The sequence below is a fragment of the Hemiscyllium ocellatum genome, chromosome 45, assembly GCF_020745735.1.
Source record: "Hemiscyllium ocellatum isolate sHemOce1 chromosome 45, sHemOce1.pat.X.cur, whole genome shotgun sequence".
NCBI lineage: Eukaryota > Metazoa > Chordata > Chondrichthyes > Orectolobiformes > Hemiscylliidae > Hemiscyllium > Hemiscyllium ocellatum.
The window spans coordinates 6681650-6693665 of record NC_083445.1 but is presented as its reverse complement, the minus strand read 5'-3'; the positions used below and the strand labels follow the sequence as shown (position 1 = coordinate 6693665).

Sequence of the window (12016 nt, the reverse complement as noted above, 5' to 3'; positions counted from 1 at the left end):
CATGAGAAAAAGACAATTATCCAAAACATAATCTTCTCTTCTCCAGATTCTTTTAAATAATGAGCATGCCATCCAGCCAGGCATAGCCATAGAACACACGGGCAATCAGCAAATAGACTCCTTCAACAGAATGCACTCGCAAGAGGAAACAATGCTTGGTGCACTGGTTAATTCTGTCAGGTATAGCTGTTACATCGATCTGCACTTTATCAATGGTTAAGTTAGCTTAGTTGGCTGGATGGCTGGTTTGCAATGCAAAGGGACACCAAGAGTGTGGGTTTAATTTGCACACCTGCTGAGGTTACCCCGTTCAGTCACACCTTTCTCCTGAGTCATGGTGATCCAGCACACCACGCATTGTCTCACTCCGTCTCTGTCTCTCTCTCTCAGAGCAGCCCATAGCTCCTCTGTCTGTCTGTCTGTCTGTCTCTCTCTCTCAGAGCAGCCCATAGCTCCTCTCTCTGTCTGTCTGTCTGTCTCTCTTTCTCTCTCTCAGACCAGCCCATAGCCCCTCTCTCTGTCTGTCTCTCTCTCTCTCTCAGACCAGCCTATAGCTCCTCTCTGTCTGTCTGTCTGTCTGTCTCTCTCTCAGACCAGCCCATAGCTCCTCTCTGTCTGTCTGTCTGTCTGTCTGTCTCTCTCTCTCTCAGACCAGCCCATAGCTCCTCTCTCTCTCTGTCTGTCTGTCTGTCTCTCCAGATTAGATCCAGATTAAAGTCAGGTTCATCTGTGAGAGTTTGTAAATCAGCCAGAGGTGTTGAAGGAGGTTCTGTGAGACAGTGTATAAACTTCAATAAACCTGTTCGTTTATCAATCAAACAATGAGTCAGCATAGTGCAAGGTGTGTTTATGGCACAGAACCCAACATTCGAAGGTAACCAAGCAATATATGTGACAAAGATGCAGTCCCTGGTGAAAATAGTAACACTTTGCTTTATTTACACAAATATGAATTACAGGTCACAATCTTGGAATGGCTACACCATAGCAACATACCACAATGATCACGTTTGCCTTGGGATTCGTTTAGAAATATTTTGTTGTGAACGGACAAGATTATTGGAGCAAGTCAGAACTTCCTCTGTGTTGACACTCTCGCCCAGAAAGTCTTTCAAGTACCTGAGAGCTCTGCTTCTGAATAAGAAGCTTGTTCAGCCTAGGCTGCAGAATTATTTGCCTTCGGTAGCGTGGCCAAGCGGTCTAAGCTGCTGGGTTAAGTTTCCTGCCTTTAAGGAGGTGTGGGCTCAAATCTAACTACTGCCATTGTGCAGATCGAAAGTTCAGTGTTGAACACAACAAGCTGCTTTGGGGTGGCACGGTGGCTCAGTGGTTAGCACTGCAACCTCACATTGCCAAGGATCTGGGTTCAATTCCAGCCTCAGGTGACTGTCTGTGTGGAGTTTGCATATTCTCCCTGTGTCTACATGGGTTTCCTCCCACAGTCCAAAGATGTGCAAGTCAGGTGAATTGGCCATGCTAAATTGCCCATAGTGTTAGATGCATTAGTCAGAGGGAAATAGGTCTGGATGGGTTACTCTTTTCAAGGTCATTGTGGACTGGTTGGGCCAAAGGGCCTGTTTCCACACTGTAGGGAGTCTAATCTATTCAGAGCTTTTTCTGCTGGATGTGTGTCTCGTGAATCTGACTGACCGGAGCGCTGTGCTGACCCACAGCAGTTTATTCCCAGGTCTGAGACTGAAGCAAGTGGTTATCTGATGGGAGGACATTGAGCTGACCAGGTTCCTGGCCTCCCTCTCCAGCTGGGCCTAACTGTGTGCATTACTGGGAAGATTGGCATTTTAAGACCAGTTTCTCGTCACTCTTGGCCAGTCACTTTCTCAGCGAGTTTGCAAGTCAGCCATGGCTGATCTATGACCCCTTGTTGTGGATTCCGTCACCATCGGGAACATCCTTCCTGTATCAGCCCTGTTGAAGTCCTGTTGGAATTTTATGGGTTTCTGAGAGAGCTCTCTCTCATTCTTCTAAACTCCAGTGAATACATTCCTCACTGAATCGACCTCTCCTCATAGGAGAGACCTACTTTTGTTCCTTGTTTGTGTGCTCAGAGAAGATACGACGGAGGACATTCATAATCAGGAGAGCTCTGGGTGAGACTCGACAGAGTGATACTGCTCCCATGGATGGAGCTGTTGTGAAGTAGAGAGGGAGCAGTGTGAGGGCCCCGAGGTGACGTGAGGGAAATCAGGGAATGGTTGGGATCCAGAACAGATGCCCTGTGGTGGTGGCAGAGGCTTTGAAAGGAGATCCACTGGATCATTGTCTGAGAAGATTTTCAGGCAAGCCTTGAGAAGATTTGTAGCTCAGGTTGAGGGTCTGGACGTAGGTTTGATCGCTGAGCTGGAAGGTTCATTTCCAGATGTTTCGTCACCCTACTAGGTAAGATCTCCCAGAAGCCCACTGAAGATGTTGCCTAGTAGGGTGACGAAACATCTGGAAGTGAACCTTCCAGCTCAGCGAGCAAACCTACATCCAGAAGATTTTCAGGCCAGCAGGGAAAAAGGTTGGAGGGTGGGGGGGAGGTGAGGGGACTCGGTACCTCAGTGTGGATTGCAATGATGAGCTGATTCTCTCCACCATGAATCGGGAAAGCACAACACTCCTTTCCATCACTGACCAACCTGGATTCTCACGAAGTGCCGATTCCATATCAGCCCTTGACATCCTCAGTGATGTTGACCTCCTGTGGTATTGTTCCCAGTGAACAGGAAGACGTTGTTGGGGAAAGAACAGAAACCTTCCCACCTACTCGCCAGTTTTCAGTGTCGGAGGTGAAGGGTTGCCCTGCTGTTCCATTGTGGGTAGTCAGTGATGGGCTGCAAACAATTTCCACCCATACTGTATTGCTTTCCTGCTCAGATGTATCCTTTCAGGCCACAGAATGTTAATGGGAGCTAGGCTGAGTAGACATTAATTCACAAACTAAACAGCAGCAAATTAGTCCCTGTCATAGGGCAGAGCTTTAGGAGCAGGAGGAGGCCATTTGGCCCCTCGAGCCTGCTGTGCCATCCAAACGGATCATGGCTGATCAGATCATAAGGGATAGGAGCAAAAATCGGCCATTCGGCCCATCAGCTCTGCTTCCCCATTCAATGAGGTCAAGACTGATCTGATAATCCTCAGTTCCACTTTCCTGCCTTTCCCCAATAACCCATGATTCCTTTCCTCGTTCAAAATCTGTCTGTCTATCTCATCCTTGAATAGACTTAATGGCCCAGCCTTGACAACCCTCTGGGGTAAAGAATTCCCCAGACCTTCTGGGAGAGGAAATTCCTCCTCATCTAGTACCTCAATGTCATTATCCCACACCATCTCCATATCCTCTTAATCTCTTAAATATCTCAAACTCCACCGATCTCTGTCTCGGACCCCTTCAGCGATGAAACATTTCAGAGTAGAAAATTGTGAAGATTCACTGGTCTCTAATTGAAGAGATTCCTCCTCAACCCGCTCCCAATTGGTAAATCTCATTCTGTGGTTTAAATGCTGTTAATCGTGTAAAACCTGAGACTATGAGAAACGTTAATCTGGGTTTGGTTGAGAGAGATTTGTCATCTGCAGATGTAAAAGGACGTCCATGGGAAAAGTTTGCTCTACTCCATGGTGGTCTTTATGAAGTAAACATTTTGAAAATGGCAATTGTGATTTGTTGCGGGCAGGGTTATTATTGTACACAGACAGAGATTGCTGGCGAAACTCAGCAGGTCTGTCAGCACCAGTGGGGAGAAAGCAAGGTTAAGGAGTCCTGGACTTGAAAACATAAGTTCTGCTTTCTTCCCACAGATGCTGCTAGACCGGCCTGAGTTTCTCCAGCCATTTCCCACTATGTTTCAGAGCACTGCAGTTCTTTGTTTGATTTTGCAGGATTGTTGTGTCGTGTTTTGGGGGACGGTAAGTAAAGAGAAATGGAAAGACAAGAGTAGCAGCTTCATAGGTGGACCTTGTGACCTGCAAGTTTCCCTCCAAGCCCACTCACCATCCTGACATGGAAATATATCGCTGCGACTTCAGTATCACTGGGTTAAAATCTTGGAATTCAAAATCTATCTCTGCCTTCAAAGGCCTCTGTAGTAAAGAATTCCACAGATTAACAATCTCTGAGTTAGGAAATTCCTACTCACCTCTGTCTTCATCTAGAACCTCAAAGTATTTATCCTGTTCCATCCCCATTTCTTTGTGGCCCTCTGTGTACCCACAATCCCAAGGACTACAGTGGTTCAAAGAGATGACTCAACCTTTTCCAGGGCACTTAGGGATAGGTGACAAAATCTGGTATTGACTGAGATAATCACATGTAAGGAATAAGTTAAAACAATATGAGTGTGGAGTTGTCCATTCCAAAGCACAGCATCAAGGACAGGTACTCATTGATTCCAACATAGCAAATCTGTCTCCTGTAACCATACCTTAAACTTACCCCACAGCAGTGCGAATCGCTGACAGTATCTGCATCTAATGGACTGACCGAAAGCGGTTTTGTGATGTTTTATTTTGATATTGCACTTTGGACAGTGACGCTCAAAGGAGCCTGAATCAGACAGGGCTGATGTGAGTCAGATGTGATATCATCCTGTCCTTGATTTTATTGCAGGTATTAAGGATGTTCCTCACAGTCACAGCTTTGTCAAATGTTTCCTGTTGGCCAAACTGGATTCCAAATGCGTTGGGATCTTTGTGTTTCAACTAAAGAGCGGTTCGTGTATGGAATGAACTTCCAGAAGAAGTGATGGATGTGGGACAGTTTCAGCGTTTAGACGACATTTGGATAAGTCCATGGAGGGACATGGGCCAGGAGCAGGCAGGAGGGACTCGTTTAGTTTGGGATTAGGGTCAGCATGGACTGGTTGGACCAAAGTGGAATTTATTGCCACGGAGCGCAATGGAGGCCGGGACGTTAAATGTCTTCAAGGCAGAGATTGATAAATTCTTGATCTCGCAAGGAATTAAGGCCTACGGGGAGAATGCAGACAAGTGGCATTGAAATGCCCTTTAGCCATGATTGAATGGAGGAGTAGACTCGATGGGCCGAATGGCCTTACTTCCACTCCTACGTCTTATGGTCTTATGGAAAGGTCTGTTTCTGTGCTGTATGATGCTAATAATTTCCTCCTCCCTTCCTCTTAAGTTGCTACCTCTTACAGTTTCTACATCTAGGGTACCACAGTGTCATCTCTGCCAGTGCACTCTCTCCTGGGACTGTGGGGAATACAAGGTATGTGAGCAGCTCAATACTCTTCTCAATCAAAGAGTAGCCATCAGAATGAGACCAGGACTCATTCATTAACTTGCTCAATGTGGAGCTGTGTTGACTTGGTTGGGACGTCAGAAGTCTGAGATCTAGGAGTTGCTCTCCAGGGTTGGTGAGCAGCAGCAGAAAGCAGTACGTGAGTTCACCCCCCATCATCAAATGGGGATAATGTATAGCCTGTTGTCTTTTGATGTAGGAGGGCTGATCTTTCGTCATTTTGACACCACATTTGGTTCCGTGTTCCCTCTCCCCTCACAAATTGCCAGCTGCGATGGGAGGGAGGGGGTTGGTAACTGATCAGAAAGGTGGAGCTATAATCCCTCACGTCTTCCACCTCTGCTAATTGCCACCTTCAGGGGGCACCAACGGCAGTATGATTTTGCCAAACCGGGCTGCAACGATCTTGCTTTTGACTTGGCTGTCCCTTTGAGAGGCGATTGAACGGCCTGAAGTGGGAGGGCGCAATAAGTGTGGGTCACACATTCCATTGTGTCCCATTCTCCGTCGCTCCTGGGAATGGGTCTGTTAAAACAAAACAAAAAAGGGCCCCAGAGGAAAGTGTAATCCATTCAAGAAAACGTTGGAGGACTTTCTCTCTGGTTGTAAGTGTGCTCGACTCACTTGAGGCACTCCCCATCTCTTCTAGATCAGCAGACGATCTTGAATCGCAACAAGTGTCTCTGTCTTATGAAAGATCCGTCTTTTTCCAGATTAGACGTGCTTGGCATGGAGCATTTCAATCAGCAGATTATTGCAAGGAATGTCTCCGTTTAAATGCTTGAGGTAGAGGTATTCTTCGGCCTGCATGCTGATGGCTCGGATTTCAGGGAGCCTCAGGAGTAGTTGTCCGAACTGGTCAGCCTGCTGTGGGAAGCACATTGTGTACTCCATCAGAGATCTGTTGACCTTCTCCTGGATGCTCTCTACAAAGGGTCGGTTTTCCAGATTCTTCACGTCTGCGGGAGGGAAGAAGGAGACGGCTCAATAAAGACGAGCGCCCACGCACGAAGCCAATGGGCGGAGTGTCTTCCCGACGGTTCAGTTGCCAACCGGCCGCTGGATGTTCATCCTCAAAGACCCCAGGGCGACCCTGGAGGGTTGGCAACCCCCCTCCCAGGTCTCAAGGCCATCGGAGGCCAGCTTGAAGGGAACCAAAACAACCTCCCCCCGCTCCCCGTCATGGTTTTGCGCCTTACCAGGGCTGAAGAGCACCAGGAACTTCAGGCAGACAAACGCGTGCCGGTCAGTCTGCAGAGCGCGGAGCTTCGTGACCAGCTCCTGCGTACGGCTCACCAGGTTATTCAGCGTGGCTCCTGATTGCGAACTGATGGTTGATAGATCAATCTGAGACAGGAAGAGCATTCATTAATCAATGAGGAACTGTTGCAGGGTTGCAGCCTCAATGGTACACATCCCTGAATTATAAGGGACAGCTATCGCACACCCTCAAGACCTCTAAAAAAAAGTAACATTCTTCTCACCTTTTAAGATGCTTTTTATAATCTACCTCCAAAACCATGTACTGCCAAATAAACCTGTTGGACTATAACCTGGTGTTGTGTGATGTTTAACTTTGTCCACCCCAGTCCAACACCAGCACCTCCACACCTTAAAATCTGTGACTGCAGTTATGTTAATATAACTTGGTTTTAAGGTTGGATTTTTGATATGGTGGCATATGGGTTTTTCTGTGAACCTGAAGAGTTTAATGATTAACTTGTCAGTATTTCTGTAGCCATGGTGATTTCTTTCAAAGTAGCTTGAGAGAGGAAGCTTTCATGACTAAATTGTTTTTCTGTTTACATTAGAGTTTTTGACTGAGAAAGATACGCAGAATAGCACTGTAAGCTTTCTAATGGAAGTTTCTAGACTTTGCTTAAAGCACCTATAAAGTGGGGAAAAGATGATTTAGGTTTAGTTTCAGGTTGGGACATTTGTATTGAAGTTTAGATGAAGATGGATGTATAAAGCTGTTGTTCCTGAGAAAGAGGGAAGATTGTTAGATTTATTAACAATACATGACCTCAAAATTTAATAACACTGCCTTAGCAGGTGTGTTAGGATAAAAACCCTAACAGATTATTTGAAGCTGAAAATGTTTAAACTCAGATGTATGAAAACTCCAGGAAGAGGCAATCAGATTTTCCAAACAGGAAATGAAAGTCAAAGTTAAATTAAATCTTGTGAGGTGGTTGGGAGGGTGATTTTTCTTTGGCGTGAGTATTGGGTGTTTCTGAGGTCTGTAATGTAGCGTTTCTTTGGATTAATGGGATTACACGTTGAGTCATAGTCATAGTCATAGAGACGTACAGCGTGGAAACAGACCCTTCAGTCCAACCTGTCCACGCCGATCAGATATCCCAACCCAATCTAGTCCCACCTGCCAGCACCCGGCCCATATCCCTCCAAACCCTTCCTATTCATATACCCATCCAAATGCCTCTTAAATGTTGCAATTGTACCAGCCTCCACCACATCCTCTGGCAGCTCATTCCATACACGTATCACCCTCTGCATGAAAAGGTTGCCCCTTAGGTCTCTTTTATATCTTTCCCCTCTCACCCTAAACCTATGCCCTCTAGTTCTAGATTCCCCCACCCCAGGGAAGAGTCTTTGTCTATTTATCCTATCCATGCCCCTTCATAATTTTGTAAACCCCGATAAAGTCACCCCTCAGCCTCTGACGCTCCAGGGAAAAAGCCCCAGCCTGTTCAGCCTCTCCCTGTAGCTCAAATCCTCCAACCCTGGCAACATCCTTGTAAATCTTTTCTGAACCCTTTCAAGTTTCACAACATCTTTCTGATAGGAAGGAGACCAGAATTGCATGCAATATTCCAACAGTGGCCTAACCAATGTCCTGTACAGCCGCAACATGACCTCCCAACTCCTGTACTCAATACTCTGACCAATAAAGGAAAGCATACCAAACGCCTTCTTCACTATCCTATCTACCTGCGACTCCACTTTCAAGGAGCCATGAACCTGCACTCCAAGGTCTCTTTGTTCAGCAACACTCCCTCGGACCTTACCATTAAGTGTATAAGTCCTGCTAAGATTTGCTTTCCCAAAATGCAGCACCTCACATTTATCTGAATTCAACTCCATCTGCCACTTCTCAGCCCATTGGCCCATCTGGTCCAGATCCTATTGTAATCTGAGGTAACTCTCTTCACTGTCCACTATACCTCCAATTTTGGTGTCATCTGCAAACTTACTAACTGTACCTCTTATGCTGCTTTAAAGTTGTGTTATATGTAAATAGTCTGGGTTATTTCATTTTGTCTTTATTTATTTTCTGTAATAAACTTCTGTTTTATTGTTAAAATCAAATCTGCAACACTGTGTTTTTAAAATGCAATGAGGGACTATCTCATTAAAGCTGAAAAAAATTAAATCTGTAATCTGATTTCTCCAATAAAAGGATTATCTGGGATCGTAATGTAACCAAACTTTTGGTCACCTGCCCTATTATCCCTTACGTTCCCTACTACCAATGTTTGCCCTGTGTTACTCCTGTGAAACATCTCACGATATTTTACTGCTTTAAGGGCGCTATATGAATGCAAGTTTTTGCATGTTGAGCAAAGTACAGACCAGTTGGGTGAGGGTGGCCTGTTTCTGGGCAGTACCTTCTGTAAATTGTTATATCAAAACGAGGGACCTTTACCTGTTGCCCTGTTACCAGGAGGACACTCGACTCCTTCCCGTGGGCCACTTGTCGGTAGATATGGTCCATGACTAGTAGTTCACTCCAGCAATTCTGGAGAAGTTTCATCTGGTCATCCACCTGTGAAAACACAAACACACAGAGAGTTCAACGGTGTGCAGGTTAAGGTGGATTGGCCATGCTAAATTACCCCGTAGTGTCCAGGGATGTGCAGACTAGGCGGGTTAGCCTTGGGAAATGCAGGAGTATATAAAGATTAGATTCCCTACAGTGTGGAAACAGGCCATTTAGCCCAACCAGTCTACACCAACCCTCCGAGAGTACAAGGGATAGGATAGAGGGGTGGGTCAGGATGGGACACTCATCAGAGGGTCAGTGTGGACTCAATGGGCTGAATGGCTTGCTTCCGCACTGTAGGGATTCTATGAATCAATGAGCTCTCGGAATCAGCTCTGAGCAGCTAGCTCAGCTTTTCTGTTGATTTCCCTAATGTGGGGTTACCCTGTGTGGGGTTTGCACATTCTCCCCGTGTCTGCGTGGGTTTCCTCCCACAGTTCAAAGATGTGCAGGTTAGGGTGAATTGGCCATGCTAAATTGCCTGTAGTGGTCAGGGATGTGTAGGTTAGGTGCATTAGTCAGGGGTAAATGTAGAGTAATAGGATAGGGGAATGGGTCTGGGTGGGCTACTCTTCAGAGGGTTGGTGTGGACGTGTTGGGCTGAATGGTCTTTTCCACACTTTAGGGATTCTATAATTCTATGATTTGAGGTAAACTGCTTCCACTTCGTAGTCCAGCATAGCGTTAGCAGTACTGTAGGTAGATGGAGTAGTGGTATTGTCTCAGGGCTTAGTAATTCAGTAGAACCCAGGCCAATATTCTGGGGACAGTGATTTCAAATCCCATGGAGGGAGGTGGTGAAACTTGTATCAATAAAAATCCGGAATTAACAAAAAATGCTGATAAGATGGTAACCATCATGGTGTACCATTCCAAATGGGAGAAAGTGAGGACCAATGGCCTTCTTTAGCTGCCCTTTTTAATGACAGGATCATTATGGAGCTAAAGAAGGCCATTTGGCCCATTGTCCCCTGCACTGGCTCTTCAAATATGTATCATGACCCTTGTGCCAATCTTCTGCTTTCTCCCCATACACCTGCATGTTATTTCTATCCAAATAAACATCTGAATGCTCAGTGTTATCCCTTGGAACGTAGGAGGATGAGGGGTGACCTTATTGAGCATATATAAAATCATGAGGGGTAGGCATAGGATGAATGTAGATAATCTTTTCCCCCAGAGGTGGAATATTGAAAACTAGAGGGCATAGGTTTAAGGTGAGAGGGGAAAGATTTACAAAGGGCCTGAGCAGTAACGTCTTCATGCAGAGTGGCGGGTAAGGGCTTATGCCCGAAACGTCGATTCTCCTGCTCCTTTGATGCTGCCTGACCTGCTGCGCTTTTCCAGCAACACATTTTTAAGCTCTGATCCCCAGCATCTGCAGTCCTCACTCTCTCGCATTTGGAATGGACTACCAAAGAAAGTGGTTGAGGCGGGTACAATAGCAATTTTTAAAAAATCATTTGGGTAGGTACGTGGATGGGAAAGTTTTAGAGGGGTATGAAGCAGATTTGGACAATCGGAACTAGCTAAGTGGGCACCATGGTCAGTATGGAGCAGTTTGGACTGAAGGGCCTGTTTCCATGCTACATGACTCTATGATTCACTTTATGACTCAAAGTGAGCTGGCCTCCACTACATTTCCAAATACTCACTGGGTGAAAATTTTTTTCTTACACAAGTCTTGTGGCTTTTGCTAATAACTTTAAATCGATGCCCTCTTGGCTGTGATCGTTTTGCGAGGTGAACGCTTTCTCCTGACCTTCTCAATGCAACTCACTCACGTTTTTGTAAACCTCTGTCAAATCTCCTCCCGGGCTTCTTCTGATGAGGGAGAACAGTCCCAACCACTTCAACCTATCCTCATTTATCCCAGTTTCTCACTTCCTGAGGAATTGTAAATCGTTTCTGTGCTCGGTCCAATCTCTCCCACAATGTTCATTAGATTAGATTAGATTACTTACATGTGGAAACAGGCCCTTCGGCCCAACAAGTCCACACCGACCCGCCGAAGCACAACCCACCCATACCCCTACATATACCCCTTACCTAACACTACGGGCAATTTAGCGTGGCCAATTCACCTGGCCCGCACATCTTTGGACTGTGGGAGGAAACCCACGCAGACACGGGGAGAATGTGCAAGCTCCACACAGTCAGTCGCCTGAGGCGGGAATTGAACCCAGGTCCCTGGCGCTGTGAGGCAGCAGTGCTAACCACTGTGCCACCGTGCCGCCTTAATGCGTCACCCACAAGCGCGTGCAATGCTCCACAGATAGGATGGCTTGAATGACCTCCTTCTGTCTTGTATAGCCAGCTCATGGGGTTGAAATATGGAGCACACTAAAGGCAACTGTGACGTATTAGCTCCAAATTCCAGTTGATTTTTGGTGTCACTTTGGTTTGTACAAGTTCAACATCATCCTCCTCCTCTTGTACTCAATGCCCCTATTAATAAAACTGGGGACACATTATTAACTGCTCTCTCCAGCTGCCCTGCCACCTTCACTGATCTGTGCACAAATACACCCAGGTCCCTCTGCTCCTGCAGCCCCTTTAGAATTCAACCCCGACTATTTCACATTGTCTTTCAATGTTCTCCCAACCAAAGTGTATCACCTCAAACTCCTCTGCATTGAACTTGATCTGCAACCTACCCACCCACTCCACCAACTAGTCCATGTCCTTTTAGAGTTCCACACTGTCCTCCTCCGTTTACAATTGTCCAAGATTTGTGTCAAATGCAAGCTTGTGCCCTGTACACCAAGATTCAGGTCTATAATGTATGCAGCCGGTTCTGACATAACACGATAGTGTCCTTCCCATGCAATCCCACGTTATAAGAAAATGGCGCAACAGCAGCACAGTTTAAGCTAACGGGGCCAGAGTCGCGTTATAGCCAATACGGGTAAGGAAAGTTCGCATTCTACAACTAACTGTCTAAATTCCTAAATTGTGTTTTAGCC

At 46.1% G+C, this 12016-nt stretch overlaps 1 protein-coding gene across 1 annotated transcript in view; it reads right to left on the bottom strand.

Moving 5' to 3' along the window:
- LOC132835852 (nuclear receptor subfamily 5 group A member 2-like) overlaps window positions 1-12016 on the bottom strand; it is a 53571-nt gene that overhangs the window by 1995 nt on the left and 39560 nt on the right. Inside the window, exons 5-8 of the mRNA XM_060854948.1 lie at window positions 8934-9053; window positions 6463-6610; window positions 5988-6222; window positions 2558-2701 (exon numbers count right to left, since the gene is read on the bottom strand). Of these exons, the coding sequence (XP_060710931.1) occupies window positions 2558-2701; window positions 5988-6222; window positions 6463-6610; window positions 8934-9053 (647 nt within the window). The remainder of the gene's footprint in view (window positions 1-2557; window positions 2702-5987; window positions 6223-6462; window positions 6611-8933; window positions 9054-12016) is intronic.